Source organism: Peromyscus leucopus, chromosome 22 (genome assembly GCF_004664715.2).
Source record: "Peromyscus leucopus breed LL Stock chromosome 22, UCI_PerLeu_2.1, whole genome shotgun sequence".
In the NCBI taxonomy this organism is placed as follows: Eukaryota; Metazoa; Chordata; class Mammalia; order Rodentia; family Cricetidae; genus Peromyscus; species Peromyscus leucopus.
In genome coordinates, this window is record NC_051081.1 from 7,548,661 (window position 1) to 7,569,187 (window position 20,527).

The following is a 20,527-nucleotide window of genomic DNA, read 5'->3' on the forward strand; positions in this document are numbered from 1 at the left end:
TTTTTTAAATAAATTTAAAATCCAGAGCTAAGGATGTAATTTGGCATAGAATGTGTAAGACCCTGGACTTGATCTCAGCACACAATCTCACTCACACAGACATATACTCAGACCTCCATAAGGGCCCTACAGAACAAGTTTTCTTCTTAGTCATTTGGTGGCTAGACATAAGCCAACCTTAGGTTTTTATTTCACCTTTACTTATCCTTGACAAATTATTCATTACTCAACTATAAGGTTCTTTCCCAGATCCAGACAGAGATTAGAATAACACCAGACTGGCTTTCTGAAACTCAGAGAGATTCATCAGACCCCTCTGGTCCTACCTGCATGTAAATAACATTGAGTTAAGCAAATGCCGAGTTCTGAGACACACAGGGCTCTTGTCAGACTCTGTCTAGTTTTTATCACTGGCCAACATCAGCTCCCCACTCCCCACTCCCCACCCCCCCACCCCCCACCCCCGAGACAGAGTTTTTCTGTGTAGCTTTGCGCCTTTCCTGAAACTCGCTTTGTAGACCAGGCTAGCTCGAACTCACAGAGATCCGCCTGCCTCTGCCTCCCAAGTGCTGGGATTAAAGGCGCGAGCCACCACCGCAGGCCAATGTTATCTTTTTAAATATTAAATTGTATTGGCTTTGCAGTAAGTTTTAGTTTGCTTAGCAAGTTCCTGAACTCACAACTGTCCTTTGTCCAGTATTTTGGCCACTGTTGATCATTCCATTTTTTTATATTTTAAATCCCATCTTCTTACCCCTTACCATGTTCTACTAACTTTAAGATCACTTTGCTATAATCATTTGCCTTCTCTAAGAATGTTACCACAGGGCTGGTAAGATGGTTTCAATGAGTGAAGGTACAGCCTGCCAAGTCTAGGGACTTGAGTTCTATCTCTGGGACGAACAGGATAGAGGGAGAAAACCTAACTCCCAAGAAAGTTGTCCTCTGATTTCCACATGTGTGTAGAATTAGTACACATGCATGCCACCATACACAAATAAACAAAAGAATAACTGTAATTTTAAAAGAGATTACTGTTACATTGTGTACACTTTCCCTTCCAGTATTTTATTTCAAGAATGTTGCTAGATTCTTACTGAGTCTCCCTTGCAGTTCAGATACAAGATGCACATGTACCCCCCCCCCTGCCCCCACTGTCAAGACAGGATTTCTCTGTGTAACAGCCCTGGCTGTCCTGGAACTCATAGAGATCCACTTGCCTCTGCCTCCTGAGTGCTGGGATTAAAGGCGTGTGCTACTACTGCCCAGTGGCTAATTATAATTTACTATATGTTTAACTTTATACCTTCCCATCTTTAATAGCAAACTAATTATAGTTTCATCTTGGTATTATTTGATCTGATTTTTGGAATTAAAGTTAAAAAGCCTTCATAGGTGGGTGTAGTAGGCAAATTCTTGTAATCCCAGCACTTGGAAGTAGAGGCAAGGATACCGAGACTTGAAGGCCTGCCTAGGCTACACAGTGAGAGCCAATCTCAAACACAACAAAACACACACACACACAAGCAGTGGCTGGGGAGATGGCTTCCATGAGGACCTGAGTTCAATCCTAAGACACTATATAAGAAAGTGGGCCGGGCGTTGGTGGCGCACGCCTTTAATCCCAGCACTTGGGAGGCAGAGCCAGGCGGATCTCTGTGAGTTCGAGGCCAGCCTGGGCTACCAAGTGAGCACCAGGAAAGGCGCAAAGCTACACAGAGAAACCCTGTCTCAAAAAAAAAAAAAAAAAAAGAAAGTGGATGTGGTGGCATGTGTTTGTACTCCTAGCATAGGGAAGTGCAGACAAGCTGGTCCCTGGGGCTTGCTAGCCATCGCACTTGAGACTACTTGGTGGGTTCTGGCCAGTTAGGAGACTGACAAAAGCAAAAAGAAAGGAAAGAAGGCAGGCAGCAGGAAGGGGGTTCATGGTGACTAAGGAATGACATACTGCGGTTGTCTTCTAGCCTCCAAAGCGCGTGCGCGCGCACACACGCGCACACACACACACACACACACACACACACACACACACACAGTAACAAACAGAAAGCCTAAAATTTTACTTAAAGCTGACAGACTTCTAGGACAAAAGCCTGAGGGCTCTGTGGATTCCAAGCTCTAATGAAAGTGATGAAAACTTAAAAACAAACCCTACTATTTGAAGTCTCTGGAAATGTTCTAAAGGACAAACAGTAGATGAAGAAATGCTTAATAAATTGACCAGTGACAGCAATAATTACATTTCTCTTCCTGCCTCTGCTACCTGTTACTGAGGCTCGGTTCTAGATGCAGAGATAATAGTGTAGTTGCCATACAACAGCCAAGGCTTGCTTAGGGCACAGCATGGTAAGAATCTAAGGGCCACACGTCCTTGGCCTGTTCATAAGGGAAGGCCCGGCTGAGAAAGAAGCTAAGAGAGAGGATCAGCAGTTCATGTCCTTCATCTCTAAAAGTTACAGAGTAGCACAAAGAGAAGTGCTTCTCTGGCTTCACCCTTCAGCCTCGGCTCCAATTCTGCTGTGGGAAAGCCCCCCACTTAGAGCAGCGAACTCTCAGTATCTCCCAGAGGGATGGACTTCATCACCAAGAATGAAGTTCAAGATGAAGGGCTCTCAAGCCAATGGAGAATGTGGAGAAGGAGTCTAGAGGATAGAGTGATAGAAATCAACTTGAGGCTGGCTATGTTGCCACAAAGAACCAGCACAAGAGCTAAGAACAGCCTCCCTGGATTGAGAATAAATCTCAGATAATTATTATCAAAAACTAACGCCGTAAGAAGCCCAAACTGGGTTAAATGGGTGCTGAACTCAGGGTATCAATACATGCTAGAGAGACATGCCACCACTGAGCCACACCTCAGTCCAAGAGCCAGGATATAACCAGCTCAGATTAGAGAGCAAGTTCAATTCCAGGGCACAGCTAAAAACAAAAGAACAACCAACCAGCCGAAATTAATGTAGTTCATTAGCTGGTGTGACTAGGAAAGAGATAGATGGCTTAAAACCACTCTAGGTGCCGGGTGGTGGTGGCCCACACCTTTAATCCCAGCACTCGGGAGGCAGAGGCAGGCAGATCTCTGAGAGTTCAAGGCCAGCCTGGCCTAGGAAAGGCACAAAACTACACAGAGAGACCCTGTCTTGAAAAACCAAAAACAAACAAACAAACCAAACAAACAAACAAAAAAAACCCACTCTAGGTGGTTCATTTTGTGGTAGCAGTAACATGCCCATGTTTTCCTCCCTCAGAGGATAACATCAAATTCTCACTATAGGGATGAAAGAGACCTCATTAGCAGATACTTCACTAAAGAATTTGGCTTGTCCTGAGAATGTAGCTTAGTAGTAGAGAGCTTGTCTAGAATGTATAAGGCTAGGAGTCTAACTCCAACACCCACAGAAAGGAAAAAAACAAAACAAACCAGAATTTGGCTAGTCATTAAACACACAGGTAAGCAAAGATTAACAAGATGCTACATATGTGAAGGGTGAAGGTCAGTGCTCGGAGAGGTCAGTCACAATGTGGTTTCTAAAACATCTAGATTATGAGATATCCAAAGGAAACTGATCCATGTTTAAAACAACAAACAAAAAACCCCTAAACAACAGCAAACAGGAAGCAATCCATGACAGTAACTGGATGTCAGTTTCATCATAATGCCTTTTTTTTTGTTTTTGTTTTTCGAGACAGGGTTTCTCTGTGTAGCTTTGCGCCTTTCCTGGAACTCGCTTTGGAGACAAGGCTGGCCTCGAACTCACTGAGATCTGCCTGCCTCTGCCTCCCGAGTGCTGGGATTAAAGGCGTGGGCCACCACCGCCCGGCCATAATGCCTTTTTTTTTTAGTTTTGTTTTTATGAGACAGGGTTTCTTTGCATAGCTCTGGCTGTCCTAGAACTCGCTCAGTAGACCAGGTTGGCTTTGAACTCAGAGACTGGCCTGCCTCTGCCTCTTAAGTGCTGGGATTAAAGTCCTGTGTTGACACCACTACCGCTGCTGCCACCACCAACCACCAGCAGAAGTCCGTTTCTTACAGTGATCTGATACAACTGCTCTCCTCATGTAACCGAATGATTGTTGAGAACTCAATCACCAAAATGGGTGCCACCACAGCCTAGCAGTTTCATCAGACTTCAAAGTGGCAATTAAAAGCACATTTTAAGCTGGATGTGGTGGCACACGCCTTTAATCCCAGCACTCAGGAGGCTGAGGCAGCTGGATCTCTGAGTTCGAGATCAGCCTGGTCTACAGAGTGAGTTCCAGGATAGCCAGGGATACCCAGAGAAACTCTGCCTCGAGAAAAATAAAACAACAACAAAAAGAGGGGGAAAAAAAGCTTGAAAGCAACAAGAGAAAAATAAATCCTCACTTACAAGCTGATGTTTCACCCGGCAGGAGAAACCCGAAGGCAGTAAGAACACAACAGAAATGCATTAAGAAAACAAACTGTCAACTTGGCTCTGGCTGGCCTTGAACTCAAGAGATCTACCTGCCTCTGTCTCCTGAGTACTTGGATTAAGGGACTATGCCACCATACCCTTGAAAACACCCTTGAAAGGAAAGAAAGATTAAAAACAAACGAACAACCCCCCGACAAATAATCATCAATTAGAAGACAACACTGTAAAACTAAACTCTGCCCATGGTACCAAGAAGTAACAGAAAACAATATTGTAAAATAATAGGACTTCCCAAATTCATCTAAAAGTCAACATAATTCTATTAGAATACCAACAAGGTTTTTCAGAGAAAATGACAAGTTAATCCAAAAACCAAATAGCATACAATAACCAAATCATTCTTGAAAACAGTGTCGAGTTTAAATTTAATCATGAAGTTATGGTACCAGCTAATATAAAGGCAGAACAAGTCCAGCATGTAGGCAGAGACACAAATAATAATTCTAGTTCAAGACTAGCCCAAGTTAGAGTGAGAATTCCTCTCAACAACAACATATAAACAACCCCCCCCCCCCAAAAAAAAAGAACCAACAACAATGGGATAGAATTTAGAGTCCAGAAACAAACCCATACAGTTATGGTCAACTTTCTACATGGGGCAAGTCATTTACAGGGGAAGAGAACTGTCTTTCAAGTGGTACTGGGATAACTGTATATTCACATGCAAAAGAATGAAATTAGGTCCTGACTTTATACAATAAAACAATTAAATGGTGGATTAAGGCCTAACTGTAAACAGTGAAACCAGAAAACTCAAGGGTTAAGCACAGTGGCTCACACGTGGAATATTAACACTCAAGAGGCAGAGACAAGAAGACTGCCACAAGTTCAAAGCTAATCTTTGTACACAGCCAAGTTCAAGGCCAACCAGAGACATATACATAGTGAGACTCCACCTCAAAATGGGGTGGGAATGGAGGTGGAGGTCCTACATGACCTTAGTTTAGTGCATTTTTAGACAATAACACCCTGAGCATAAAAAATAAAAGGAGAAACAGAGACAGTGGATGTTATCAATATTAAACTTTTGGCTGGCCATGACAGTGCATGCTTGTAATCCAAGTAATCAGGTGGCTGGAGCAAGAAGGTTTTCAATTCTAGGCCATTTAGGGGCAGCCAAGCAAATTCCAGGCCAGCCTGACCTACACTGTAAGATCATGCCTCAAAATAAAACAGGTGAGGATGTCACTCAGTGGTAAAATGCTTGCCTATATGTACAAAGTTGTAGGTTTGCTCAATTCCAGCATGGCCAAACAGACAAGTAAGCAAGCAAACCAACAAACAAAAACCATTTGTGAGGGGCTAGAGAGATGACTCGAGGGTTAAGGGTTAATTGGTTTTTCAGAGGCCCCGAGTGTGTTCCTAGTATTCACATTTAGGTGTTTCACAAACACCTGTAGTTCTAGCTCCAGGAAATCTGATGCTGTCTTCTGGCTTCCACAGATATGTGTGCACGCGCGCGCGCGCGCACACACACACACACACACACACACTTAAAAATAACATTTAAATAATTTAAAACAACAATAAACTAACAAATCCTTTTGTCAAGTAAAAGACATATTAAGGTGAAAGAAATAGCCGGGCATGGTGGTACATGCCTTTAATCCTGGCACTTGGGAGAAAGAGGCAGATGGATCTCTCTGAGGCCAGCCTAGTCTACATGGTGAATTCCAGGACAGCCAGAGCTATACAGTGATACCCTGTCTGGAAAAAATAAAGTGGAAAAACCCAAAAAAATGGGAAAAGTATTTGCAAATCCTATCATATAAGAGATATGTGTCTCAAATATACCAAGAATTATAAGACTGGGGATATAGTTTAGTTAGTAGAGTGCTAGCTTTGTATGAAAAAGGTCCTAAATTCAATCCTCAGCAATGCAAATAAAAAACCATCTAAAAGCAATACAAAACTGAGAAGAACACAATTTTTAAATGATCCAGGAACCTGAGTAGACTTTTACCCACGAGTAGCACTTTTTACTCACTAGGATGGCTAGACCAGGTGTTAGGCAGTAAACATGGTTGAAAAGGCTGGGGATGTAGCTCAGCTGGCAGACTGCTTGCTTGCCTAGCATGCATAAAGCCATAGTTCCATCTCCAACACTACTGTCAACTTGGCACGGGGCACATGGTTATAATTCCAGACAGGAGGAGTAGGAGTTCAGCTACCTAGAGAGGTGAGTCTGGGCTATTGAGATCTGTCTCAAACTAATAACACTGGTGAGACTATAGAGAAGCTGGAACACTCCCATGATGCCTGTGAGTATATAAAATGGTACAGCAACTTTGGAAAACAATTTCATAGCTGCTTAAAGCAATTAAGAATTACACTTTAATACAGACATTCTATTCCTAGGTATATAGCCAAGAGAAATAAAAAACATGTCCACACATTAACCTGTAAATAAATGTTCCCAAGAGCATTATTCATTATAGCTAAAAGGTGGAAACCCAAATGCCTAAGAACAATGGTTCTCAACCTGTGGGTCATGACCCCTTGGGATATTGAATGACTCTTTTGCAGAGGTCACATATCAAATATTTACATTATGAGTCTTAACAATAGCAAAATTACATTATAACTCATAACAATACCAAAATTATTATGAAGTAGCAACTAAAATAATATTATGGTGGGGGGTCACCACAACAAGAGAAACTGTATTAAATGGTCACAGCATTAGGAAGGTTGAGAACCACTGCCTAAGATGAGTGTATTTAAAAAAACAAAACAAAACAAAATGAAAAACCTAGTATATTTAAACAATGAATATATTAATTCATACAAAGAATGAAGTTGGTACATGCTACAATGTAGAGATCCCTGAAAATGCCATGCTCACAGAGAAAGAAGCAATTACAGACCATGCATTGTATAAGTATCTATAGACAATGTTAGAAATAGGTAAATACACAGGAAACTGGAAACTCCCTAGGACCAGAGCTGGATAAAACATTAGGGGTGGGTGACAGCTAACATATTCTATAGTCAACTGTGGTGTGGTTGCAGAACTCTGTGGTCTGTGGGATCGACTCAAAACCACTGAATTCTAATTTAAAAAAAAAAAAAAAAGTTGTGTCTATATAGGATGTGTATGTAGTGTGTGTACACGTGTATACTAGTTAGTGTATGTGTACTTGTGTGTAGGAGCTAGAGATGTTGGCTATCTGTCTTTATCACTCTCCACCATTTTTTTTTTTTTTTTTTTTTTTTTTTGATTCAGGATCCTCACTGAACCTGAGGCTCATCAATTTATCTAGACTGGCTGATCAAAGAGCTTTAGGAATCTACCTGTCTCTGTGTCCCTGGGACCTGAGATAAGAAGCCAAGACTGGCTGTTTCCATGGTGTTATGTAATGTGACTAGCTGTCTCAAACTCCTGCTAAACATGGCTTCCCCACCATGATGGACTGCTTTTTGGACTGTGAACCAAAATAAACTCTACCTTCTTTAAGTGGTCACAGCAATGAGAAAAGTAACTAATCTAATTATCTAGGTAGTTCTTAAATCCAGTGACAAGTGCCCTTATAAGAACTACATAGAATAGTAGTGGTGCTGTACGCCTTTAATCCCAGCACTTGGGAGGCAGATGCAGGAGGATCTCTGTGAGTGTGAAGCCAGCCTGGTCTACAGAGTGAGTTCCAGGACAGCCAAGGCTACACAGAGAAACCCTGTCTTAGAAAAACAAAAACAAAAACAAACAAACAAAGCCACACAGGAGAATCATACAGAAAAGAAAGCTTTGTAAATTCCCAGAAGACATGGCCACCAGCCAAGCAAGCCAAGGAACATCTACAGTAAGTGATCGGAACACAGGTCTGCACCCTTGCACACCAGGCTCTTTATCAACTGAGCTACCCTTCTACCCTTGCCTTCCCAGTCTCCCTCCCTCCTTCCCTCCCTTCCTTTCTTCTTTTTCTTCCTGACACTGTCTAATGTAGTTCAGGCTGAATTAAACTTGCAATCCTTCTCAGTTTCTCCAGTGCTAGGATTACAGGTGTGTACCACCAACCCAGATTAAACTGTACTTTTTTTTTTTTTTTTTTTTTTTCTGAGACAGGGTTTCTCTGTGTAATAGTCCTAGCTGTCCTGGAACTCACTCAGATCTGCCAGTCTCTGCCTCCCAAGTGCTGGGATTAAAGGTGTGCCACCAGCTTTCCACAATCTGTATATTGTAAAATGGACAGATTGTGATGCTGTTGTTGTTGTTGTTATTATTATTATAGATGTACCTCAATTACAACTTAGTAATCAGTTACCAAAATATTATTATATAGAAGTTTTTCTAGTCCTTCTCTAGTCTGAAACATACTTTTCTTTCTAAATAGAGCTTTACTGTATAGCCCAGGCTGGCCTGGAGCTAACAACCCTTCTGCCTGGGCCTCCCACATACTGGGATTACAGGTGTGAACCACCATCATATCTGGCTAGTCTGAAACTTTCAAACATGTAGCATTTAAAATGCATTAAAATTGCCTCACCTGTAATTTCATCAAAGGCAAAATCTCTATGTCAATTTTGACTTTATATTTTCTTAGCTATTGCTAATTTTTCCTACATTAATGTCATGCATTCTCCATCTTCCATAACCTCCCCTCCCTAATGGGACTTAAGGCCTGTTCAACAGGAAGGAAATCATGCCTGGTACTAGAAACCCAGACAACTACCAAGGCTGGTGAAGTCATGGATCTCGGAGGAGAGCCTACATCCACCACTTTACTCTTACAGCATCATCCTGAACTACATTCTAAATCCTTGTCCTTGTCCCCACTGCTTCAGTGCAGTCTCCACTCCCCATCAAGGAAACTTCTCTTCGTAAAAGTCAGGGACCATTAAAGAAAACTACAGCCAATCAAAATGCAGATTGTGGAGCCCAGTTCCAGCGTATCCATTTACAACAAAACTTCTGTGTCTAAGGCTCAGGAATCGTTGAGGAAGAAGGAGTGAAACGACTGTAAGAGCCAAAGGAACAGGGAATTATGCTGAGATTGGATCTTCTAGAAATATCAGAAGCTACATCCATGAAGTCTCATAACATGGCTGCCTAAACGTTATTTGAAAAGGACAGGATGAAACCAATAGATAATGCGTATGTGAAATGGAAAACTCAAGAGGCCTCAACCTAGACCAAGAACTACAGGCAACTAAAACATGCTGAGAGTGGGAGAAATAGTCTTCCCTAGGGAAGAGTGCAGTACTTGGTTACCCAATTTTACATCAGCTCTGAAGACATAAACATACAAATAACATTATGCAGACTGAGAAGGTTGCATTTATCTACTTAGGAACACACACACACACACACACACACACACACACACACACACACGTTCTCATATGTAACAACAATTAAAGAAAAAGAGGCCATGAAATTGAAAGAGAGCAAAGTAGGGGAGGCATATGGAAGATTTGTAGGGAGGAAAAAAAGGGAGAAAATGATGTAATTACATTATAAGATCAAAACAAAACAAAACACCATCAAAACAAACACCATTACTTTGGCCTCAGAAAGGCCTGGGAACATATAAACCCGAGTGGTAGATGCGGCAAGCTGGCGTGGGCGGAGGGGGACTCGGCACCGACCTCTAGTGGGCCGACCTAGCAGTGGGTAGGGGACATAATTAAAAAAAAAAAAAAGGCCTGGGAACACACTGGAAATGGAGGTACAATGTACCCATTTTCTTACTACGTGTGCTTCTTTCCCTGCATCACATATCATGTCCTTCTGTCCACAGCCCTAACAGCACCACCGTCTACTCAGTTCCTGGGAATGGGGATCATCCAAGGCTCCTGTTGCCCTGTATTTTGCCAGCATTTCTCTTCTTCATTCCCAAAGTCATTCTTATCCACATGGCCCCAGACCAGCTTCCTATATCCTTCATGGCAGATGTCTCTAGTTCATCACTCACTGGTACTTTTCCTTGACCACTTGAACACTGCCAATGACAGAAGCAAGCCTCTGAAGTTACTTCCCTTCTCTCCTTTAGCCACATTAGTACTGTTTGTTGGCCTCTGTTTTCTGAAACTAATTTAGCTGTTGATCCTTGTGTATATGAAGGACCCATATCCCAAGGTGCTCCTTAAAAGTTCAGTTCAGCCGGGTGGTGGTGGCGCACACCTTTAATCCCAGCACTCGGGAGGCAGAGACAGGCAGATCTCTGTGAGTTCGAGGCCAGCCTGGTCTACAGAGCGAGATCCAGGAAAGGCACAAAGCTACACAGAGAAACCCTGTCTCAAAAAAACCCAAACCAAACCAAACCAAAAGAACAAACCCCAAACAAACAAACAAACAAACAAAAAAGGACAAAACTCCAGTTTAATGTAACATCTGTCAAACAGTTTACATGTATCTCCTTGGCCTTCCTTCTTGCCCCTGCCTCCCTCACAGTCCTTCATGGGTAAGCAGAGGCTATAACCCCAGAAGAGGACACCTGGGCCCCAACTCACCCTGCGGTTCCGGTTGTGATCCATAGTCTTGAGATGCTTTTGGATGATTCCAAACTGCATGGGGATGAAGAGGTCACAGGCTGCACAATGGGCTGCCTCCACCTTCTTTACAAAATGCTCCATAGCAATTTCTGTAGGGGCGGAAGAAAGCAGTCATCATGGTCTCAAGTGCCAAGGACATCAGACGAGCTTAACTTTCCCTGCCACTTCTACAGGAGCCTGAGACTCAGCGAACAGAGGGACATCCTGTCACTGCACTGAGAAGCAGAGAAGGGCAGGCAGGGCCTACCTGGTGGCAGCCATCCTGGTGGGATGGAACCTCCTCACCTTGGGTCAGATCTTGGTCTCTGTAGATTTGTTGGATCAGACCATCAAGGTCCTCCACAGTTTTTCGGAGCTCCTCTGTCTTCTTGGTCTTGTTGGTGACATATTCCTATCAGAGACACAGATGTTTGTGTCAGCTGCCCAGGGGTGCCAGAGACTGGAGACATCAGCAGCAGATGTGCTACTCAGAAGCTTACCTGCAGGAAGTCAGCAGTCTGCTTGGGAAGCTTGGTGCCTACATATTTGAAGTGTTCCTTGTGGAACTTGCTATCAAGGTGGCTACCCATCTCATCCTCGTAGAAGGTCCGGTATTTGCAGAGAGAACACACAAACTGGATCCTGCCACGGGAGGGAAAGAAGCAGATGAGGCTGCAAGGGTCCCAGGAAATGTCACTGCTACTTCACCCAACCCAGCTGCAGGCCTTGAAACAGGCCTCGATCTGACGTGCAGTCCCAGCAGAGGGGTAGGCTGGGACTGATAGGGTCAGGAGCAGGCTGCAGTTACAGCAACGTAGGGGTTAGGGGAAGAACTCTTCCTTCCCACAGGCAGGAGGCTGGGACCCGAGGCAGCTACTGCTGCAACAGGCCAAGAGTCGCTGGAAGGTTGTCGGAGGGCCTCTCTACCAAGGCTGGGCAGGAGCTGGTACATTTGGCCCAGATGGGGACCAGAAGGAAGGATGCCCTGGCGAGAGCCAGGAGGCTCTGAGGTGCAGAGTGGAGTACGCAGTCCCGAGGCAGTGCCTGAAAAGGTGCTGCATCTTCCTTCTGGGGTCGGGGGGACTCAAAGGCCCAGCCCATCCTCTGCTCAGAATGCCTGGGGGTGGTGTCAGGAGGGACGGGAGGCAACAGGCCTGGGCACCTGCTGCCTCATCTTCCTCTTCCAAGAAGAGACCAGTCTGAGCTGGAAGGAGGGTGCCCGCCTGGCCTGCCAGAGGGCAGCCTGGAATCACTGGGCGAGGTGCTCTGTCTGGGCCTCGTGTCCACAGCAGAAGCCTGGGGTCTAGGGCCTGGGCTGGAACAGGCCGCCGTGGCAAGGGGCGGAGGAGGCCAGCCGCCACCGAGGCCTCGGGGCGGGTCCCTACCTCTGCCGGACGTCCTTATCTGGGCCACGGGGTCAGCTTTGTCTGAAGAGCCCAGGGGCCGGGCGCCGGCGAGGCTGAGTGGAAGGTCCAGCAAGAGCAAGAGTCTGAGGCGGAGGAGGCAAGCGCCAGTGCGGGAGCCCTGAGGGCAGACAGACCCGACCAAGGGGCGTGAAGGGCTCAGCCACAGACAGGCCCGGCCTGAGAGGGCCGGTGGGCAGGGCCAACAGCAGACCCAGAGGCTGCCACAGCCCACTGGTGCTGTCATCTCTCCTGGGCACGGCGGCGGCCTCTTGGCAGCTAGCTGGGGTGGCACAGGCGCCTTGGACCTTGAGTCTCTGATGAGCTGGCCCCCTCCCTCAGGGGCATCGGGCCCCTGCGCACCTCAGGGCTTGTGCGCTGAGTGACCTAGCGCTGGAACTTCTGGGTAATGGTGCTGAGCAGTGCCAGGTCTCAGGCCATAGATGGCAGCGGTCGCCAGGTGGCCACAGAGGGGCAAGGGACGAGTCAGGACTTGGGAGCTGGGCCTGGCGGGAAGCAGGGTCCATGCACAGCAGAGCAGGTGGCGGCTCCCAAGGGAGGCCAGAGGGCGGCGAGATGGCAGAGCTATGGCCCTGCTCTCCTCGTAGCAGCCCCAGAGCGAGGCAGTCAGGGGGACGGAGGGAAGACAGTTACCTTTCCACCATACGGTCTCGCTGACGTTTTTTCTGCTTGTCTTGGCTTTTCTTGCTTGCCTGCAACTTGCGCTTGGCCTGGCTGCTCTCATCCTGGGCGGTCAGGGCCCCTGTGGTAACAGAAAGGCAGAATTACGAGCAGGACTCTAAGAGATTAGACCCTGTGGCCTGTGGCTGAATCACCCGCTGTCCACTCCAGAGGGTCCATCTGAGAGCAGCTGTATACATAAAGCCTCAGGCCATGAGCAGGGCTGGGTGCCCTGGGCTGAGCATGAAGTAGATTTGGCTTAGGCACCAGGAGAGGGGTACGCGTGCTGACCCCTCTATTTTCCGGAACACGCTCACTCTCTGCAGAGTGGGTGCAGAGAAGCTAGAAGGCAAAGACAGGCTGTCTTGGTGGGAACACAGGCGTGTTCAGAGGGACTGGGTGGCGGGATGCAGGGAGGCCGATCACATGGCCCTGCCCACCCCCACCGGGCACCGCGGCAACAGTGGGCTGAGGCTGGATTTACTGTTAGGTACCTGCTGGCGCTCATCACTCAGGTGGGGGGACACGGACTCCCAACAAGGGCTGGAGAGGCGCTAAGGGAGAGGACACGCAAACCAGAGCCGTAAAAACTGCACCAAGGGTCCCAGCTCGGACACCAGCCACTGAGGACTCGGAACTGTGTGTTACTGAGGGACCAAGGGGAGGGGGTGTGCCTGGGGCTCCCCACATTTTTTGCTTGCTGCCCCCACCTGAAGGCAAAACCAAAGTGCTAGGCTGGGGGCCACACTATCCATAACCTCCGCTTAGGAAGAACAGGCAGACTGGGAGGGCACAAATAAGATGAGGCCGTTCCTACAAATACCTAGTCCCATAAGGAAGGTCCCCAGCCAGCCATATTTCTGCCACAACCCTGCCCTCAGCTGGATCCCTCCCCCTACAAGCACCTGGAAGAGCCTCCCCAGTACCTAGGCACCCCTGGAAAACTCACCTTTTTCTGAATCTTCTTTGCCTTCTTCTCTCCCATCCTCTTTTCCCTCCTCGTCCTCTCCTTCCTAACACACAATTTTAAAATTCCACTTTTTAAAGGGCAGTTACTTATACTGGCTCTAAAGGATTAAGGGTCAGGACCAGGAGCATCATCCCCTTCCCATCATCTGCTGCACAGAGGCCTGCATATCCCCATCTCTCCCAAGGAAACACACTGCTAGTGTGCTAGCCACTCACTACCCGTGCACACAGGTGACACCACATGGCCCGTGACCCCTGTAGCAAAGCCTCCTAGGCCCCACCTGCAGAAAGCAAGAGCCTGGGGCCCAGGGTGACTTACTGCTCGGGAACCTTTCTCCATAGCCTCAGCACTCTCAGTACCCTCTGCGGCTTCCCCCTCAGTGCCTTCATCTGCAAAGGGAGAACAGTCAGCTCAGTCCAGGGGACCCCTGGGGACAGGGAGCAGGGAGCAGGACCCCAGGCTGCCCAACCCACCATTGTCCGAGTCACTGTTGTCTGAGCAGTCTGTTCTCGTAGCTTTGCTGTCTGGCTCATCAGGACTGCCACCCAGCTTTCTCTTCTTCTTTTTCGTCTGGGTCAGAAAGAATGAGCCAAGTTAGAGGTGGTAGCCATACCCCAGCAAAGGTCAGGAGAGGTATGCCAGCTTACTCACCCGGAAGTCAGCTGTGGTCCAGGTCTTCCAGGTCCGCCTCATCTGCTTCATGCCATTGCCAAATCCAAAGCCAAATCGGGAGCCACCAGAGAAGGCACCCCCACCACGCATGCCCTGGAACATGCCATACTCGGGGATGATGTTCTGGGAGAAGAGGGAAGGCAGCCGGGAGGCACCAGGCATGCACTGGCCCCGGGCCCCCATGGGGTCTTCCCACATGCGCCCATAGCCCGAGGCCATTGGCCGTCCACTCCGGGCATCCCGGGCCCAGCCCTGAGCCCTTGGACCAAATGTATCTCCTCCACGCATTCGAAACTGGTCACGGTAGGCATCGTATTGGCCCTCATAGGCCATTTCCATCTCAGGGTCAAGCTCGCCATAGTCATAGCCAGACCTGTAGAGGTCTCGTTCACTCAGGATGGCCCTTGAGTCACAGGCCTCATAGGAGTCATATCTGTGGAGACACATGGCAAGCATCAGGGAGAGGCCCTTGGAGTTCCTCAACTCCAAATGGCCTAGCCTATTGCTCTTGCCCTGTCCTGCTCAGTCACTCCCAGTCTTAGCCCAACAGAAAATTCTGTAAGATAGATAGGCTTGTTGTTGTTCAGAAAAACCACACAGTAGAAGATCAGAGGCAGCAAGAGCTCCTCATGGGGAACTTGAACAGAGCCATGCACCTGTTTGGGGACCCTAAAGAGTGACAGATGGAAGGATAGCTCTTATCCAACTGAGTTCAAGGCTGCTTCCACAGCCTTTCAAGAATATTTAATCTATGGTAATTACAATGGCCAAAGCTATTCCTTATGAGCAGAGCCAAGCACAATGAATGCTTTTTCAGTACCTATGAGAACACTGGGCTAGTTTCATCTTTGATGGTTGGGGGTATCTTTAAATCCTATAAAGCTCTTACTACCCAGAACAAGTGATACGAAATGTGGAACATTTCTTAGGAGATAGTATGAGCTTACCAAGGGTCAGAAAAGGCTGGGTTTGTAGTTCAGCTGTAGAGCACTTGCCCAGCTTCAAGGCTGGGGGTTCTAGCTCTAGCACTGAAAACAGGCAAACAAAAAACTCAACACAGCACCTAATAAGGAGGCTGGACCACTTGCCTAGGACAGAGATACAGCGATGGTTTACCCTCAGCTATAGCCCGGGCTTAGGCTCACTTCCCACACACCTCACAGGTACAGGGCCCTCTCTGCACTTTCTTCTCCAAGCCTCACTAGGAAGCATCAACACTTGCAAAAGATAAGGCATCTGACATTTATCCCAGGCACCACTTCCAAGGCATCACGGTATAGCAAGCTGCCCTGCAGCAGTGTGGACCATGTAAGCCAAGTCTCTTGCTCTTCCTCAGGAGCCCTGGGGCTTTATTTGGTCTTCCCAGCGACCAGCCCAGCCCCCCTCCCCTCACTGTCTGGTCTTCCTCATCTATCATTCAAAGCTACCCAGTGTCCCTTCATCCTATGCTAGAAATGTATGTGCCCTTCTTACTATGGCACAAGCACTCCTGAACCAAACTGAAACCAGTTCAGCCAATGACCACACACATGGAGGGTCCTCTGCAGTGGGACAGATTTGAGGGTAAGGCGCAGTCCTACCATTCATTTATTTACATTCAGGCAAAGGCTGTGACCCGCTTGCACTTCATTAGCCCTATCTATAAAACCAGGACAAAAGTTTGCCCCAGGGATGCTTTCAACAAGTACACACTTATAAGACACCAGCAAGTGGCCATGAAGTACTCTTATCTGCCTAACTTCTTGGGTGGAGATGACTGGGCTCCAAGAGGTTAGCCCCAAAGGCTTATCTCATTCTTCTCAGCAAACCCAATTTGCCCTGCCCTGGCACTATGCAAGATTTAAAATGTAGACTGAATACCTAACTGTCATGGTACTCTACTCCTGAGGAGCCATTCTGTGGGTTTGGTAAAGACAACTGGGGCCTGCTTGTTCCCCTGCACACAGGGGAGCTGGCCATGGGGTCAGCAGGGAAGACGGCAGGTCAGGAAAGGGAAGCACAATGGACCTCATTAGGAGCACAGCGTCTGGGGAGCACAGAGCAAGGAGAGAAAAAGCAGACACCAAGGAGTGTTCCGGAAAGATCCCAGCAGATAGGAGTGTTAACCCTGAAGAACCTTAGCCCCTAGGAGCACCCCAACTCACCTTTCTCCACCTGAGCCGTACACACCTCCTTGTATCATGTCTGTCTCCAAGTGCGGCATCATATCTAAGCGCTGGTTAATTCTGGATAAAACGGAATCGGCACTGGCGCTACCCGAGGCACTAGGGTTTGCATTTGTGTCAGAGCTAGCCATTTCCCAAGAGTGTGAAGTGGCCATACCATACCCATAGTTGGTGGTGTTATCCTGGCCATAGCCATAGCCATAACCATAGTTCTCGTAGCCTGCAGATAGGGAGACAGAGGGGTAGAGATAGCCGGGGTGGGGATAAGGGAGGAGGAAGCAGACACAAACAGAAAAAAAAGTGGTTTTGGTCAAAAACAAGCTAGGGGAACTCTTAGCCACTTGAGGCTGGGTAGGCCTTCTCATTGTGCTAGCCCTGGAGACACCCACCTAAACCCTGCTTGACCACATGGGCAGTTAGAGAAATATAACTGGTACCGTCCAAAGGAGAGGAGTATGGCCAGATACTTGCCTCTATTTGTCCCAGAGTTCCAAGTTCCATATCCTACAGAAAGCAAAAAGGACAGTTATTCCTATAGTAGCTTCTAGTACAATATGAACTTAAGCTTAATACAATTTAATTCCAAAGTACTTGCTCTCAGTATCTGACTCAACTTTCCAAGGTGCTGAACAATACCAGACAGACATACCTGGCCACTCCCTGCCCCTGATACTCAGCTCCGGGGATGTGGTAGTTAAGGAGCCTCTTGTTTCTAACACTCTCAGGTAATAAACTTGGCTTCTACACTCCTTCCCTACAGACTTAGAAAAAGACCTTCCCACTTGTGGATAAGCACTAACTGGAGGAAGCAAAGAGCTCACAGTGCCTCAGAGACTGCAGGTTACAGTGTCTGCCTAGCATGTGCAAGGCCCTGAGCAGCCTTGTATATAAACATACTGGACACAGCTAATTATGAGGTCTAGGAATAAAACTCAGAGTTTTATCCTATATGACAAAATAACAAATGACTGAATGACTGACTGGTGACTGACTTACTGACTGAATAAACATTACAAACTATTGTACAAAAAGTACATATTCACAATGAAATCATCACCCTGCTGTGGAACTCTGTCCTCTGCGTATTACATTGCCATTGCTGTCTTAAAGTCAGATCAGGTGTCACTGCCCTCATGATATCCTGCAAGATTGAGTCTACTTTAATTCACTTATGAAAGTGGTGAACAGCACACAAGGCTCCTTCCCTGCTCAAGGACATATGAACGGTTAATGATTGCTTTGAGGAAAACGCTTCTGTGATGGAGATGCCTGTAAGTTGTACGTGTTCCTAGAAATAACCCCTCACCCATCTTCTGTAAGTAACCCCAGTTAAAATCAAGTTCACCAAGCTAACCTGGACTGGATTTTCTTCCTTTGGTCAATTATTAGTGTCATACCTAAGGTATAGACATTTGTTCCCAGTGCCCCAGGAAAAGCCATGCAACACACCCTATCACCCAACTGGAGCAGAGAAACAAATAGTCCAGGAACCCTAAACATCTGCCTTAACAGGGAGGGCCACGAAGTCCTTGAATGACGCCATTCTATCTAGGTGCACAGTTCATCAGGGGAAGGACATTAAGCAGCTCCCAGAACCAAGCATGGTGATGGACATCTGTAATTCTAGCACTTCAGAGGCAAAAGGACCTGTGCAAGTTCCAAACGAGTTTAGGCTACATAGTAAGTCCCAGGCCATCCTAGGCTACAGAGAGAGACCCTGCCTAAAAAATCCCAGGGGGCAGAGGCAAGCAGAACTCTATGAGTTCAAGGCCATCGTGGTTTACACAGGAAGTTCCAGGTTATGAGATTCTGTTTTGGATGTTTTAAAACTGTCTCAAAAACAACAACAACAAATCCAAAAGACAAAACAACCCTCCCCAAACAAAACACAAAACAAACAACAACAAAACACTTTGGGTTGGGGGAAGCATAACCCCTAGCTTAAAAAGTCTTTGAAAGAACAATCGGAATCATAAACTAAATGTACTCTGGGTCTGATCATATGTAGTAAAAATCCACACCTTTTGGAGAATAAAGTCCAAAGGTGCAAAAGCCACTTGAGAATTGAGTCAATGGGATTCCCCAGAGGGACACATAGTTCAGATGCCCACTTTGCTCATACCTCTGGTGAGAACCCAGTCACCTCCTAGTGCATGCTATCTCTGCTCCACTGACAGACAAACCATACTTATCTTTGGACAGGAAACCAAACTGCAGTGAGAAGACAGCATAGTCAATGACAAAAACAGGGAAACTAAGTGGAGACCATCTGCATTTGGGCTGCACACAACAAAATGGGAGGAAGATGGAAACCAGTTAGAAATTCTAGAAGACTACTTCATTTAATAAACTGTGGCATGAGAACTCACAAAGCAAACATCCTTTCAGGATGAGAAAACCCAAACCATGTGTCTGTGCAACAAGTATCTCAGAGCAACCGAGCCCATAGATGCTGTTCATACTGGAATGCTGCTTGCTGTTTAGAGAACATACAGAAGAGAAAGACCTTAGAAGAGAAGAGTGATCCAGGAGCCATTTCCACAGGCAAGAAAGAAGGTCAGCAGAGTCACGAGTGAATCAGAGCTCAGAGCCTGGCCACAGGCTGACAGTATCACAAACAGTGAACATCAGCTTTCAGGAGACAGGACTGGGAGTCAAGCACACACACTAGGACTCTGTGGGGCAGGCTCTAAGTGTCATCCAGGCTTTCGCTACCAAGGAGCTACTAGAACCAAATAAGGTAATACAAGGAAAGGCAGTGGGAGTGAGTCAGTGGGCGACTTTACATTTCAGGGATAGACAAATGGCCTCCTATGACAGGACTGCCACCAGATGTTAAGCATAGGCCTGTAATCCCACTTACTTGGGAGGATCCCAAGTTTAATGCCTACACGAGCTACAGGAGTCCCTTTGGGCAAACATTCACTACATGCTACTTGCTATACCTGGAATGACTGCAACTCTCTGAGGGACTCTCAGGAGGTGGGGGTAGGGAGCTGTTCAGAAAGAAGCTACATCTAGAATGTGCATCCATGAGACCTGCCTCTTGAGAAAAGGCATCTCTACTGACTCTGTCTAGAGGGAATAAATTCATGGTTGACAAAGGAAATGTATGTATGTATGTATGTATGTATGTATGTATGTATGTATGAATTGGTTTTTCGAGACAGGGTTTCTCTGTGGAGCCCTGGCTGTCCTGGAACTCGCTCTGCAGACCAAGTTGGCCTCAAACTCAGAGATCCACCTGCCTCTGCCTCCTCAGTGCTGGGATTAAAGGCAAATGCTACTGCCACCTGGCATAGTTATTTTTGAGACAAGGTCTCACTATGTAGCTCTGGCTGCCCTGCTATGTAGACCAGGCTGACCTCAAACCTCACAGAGATATGCCTACCTCTCCTTCCCAAGTGCTGATGAAAGGCGTGTGCCACCACACCTGGCTATCAGAGGAAATTTCAAAAGAAAGAAAGTTGAGTATGGTCCTCTGCACCTATAATCCCAGTACTGAGGGAGGAAAGTCAGGAGGACTGGCAAAAGTTCCATGCCATCTGGTGACACAAAACAAGGTCCTGTCTCAAAAAGAGAAGAAGAAGACCATATTAAGAGATGCCAGCAGACCAGGTGAACATGTTCTACTGGATCAACATGAAGGATTATAATCTACCTGCCCAGCGAGATGACAACCAGGTTGTCATGGCTAATGCTGGTTGTCAT

The 20,527-nt window shown here is 46.8% G+C and overlaps 1 protein-coding gene across 8 annotated transcripts in view; it reads right to left on the minus strand.

Annotated features, from left to right (window-relative positions):
* Akap8l (A-kinase anchoring protein 8 like) overlaps window positions 1-20,527 on the minus strand; it is a 33,425-nt gene that overhangs the window by 4,585 nt on the left and 8,313 nt on the right. For 4 of the 8 annotated variants that reach the window (XM_037197898.1, XM_037197896.1, XM_037197901.1 and 1 more), the window contains exons 3-12: window positions 17,288-17,320; window positions 16,796-17,036; window positions 14,631-15,084; window positions 14,453-14,549; window positions 14,298-14,368; window positions 13,959-14,022; window positions 12,983-13,091; window positions 11,426-11,567; window positions 11,232-11,337; window positions 10,905-11,035 (exon numbers count right to left, since the gene is read on the minus strand). In XM_037197898.1, coding sequence (XP_037053793.1) covers window positions 10,905-11,035; window positions 11,232-11,337; window positions 11,426-11,567; window positions 12,983-13,091; window positions 13,959-14,022; window positions 14,298-14,368; window positions 14,453-14,549; window positions 14,631-15,084; window positions 16,796-17,036; window positions 17,288-17,320 — 1,448 coding nt within the window. The remainder of the gene's footprint in view (window positions 1-10,904; window positions 11,036-11,231; window positions 11,338-11,425; window positions 11,568-12,982; window positions 13,092-13,958; window positions 14,023-14,297; window positions 14,369-14,452; window positions 14,550-14,630; window positions 15,085-16,795; window positions 17,037-17,287; window positions 17,321-20,527) is intronic. The other 4 variants (XM_037197900.1, XM_037197897.1, XM_037197899.1 and 1 more) reach the window with 2 other exon arrangements.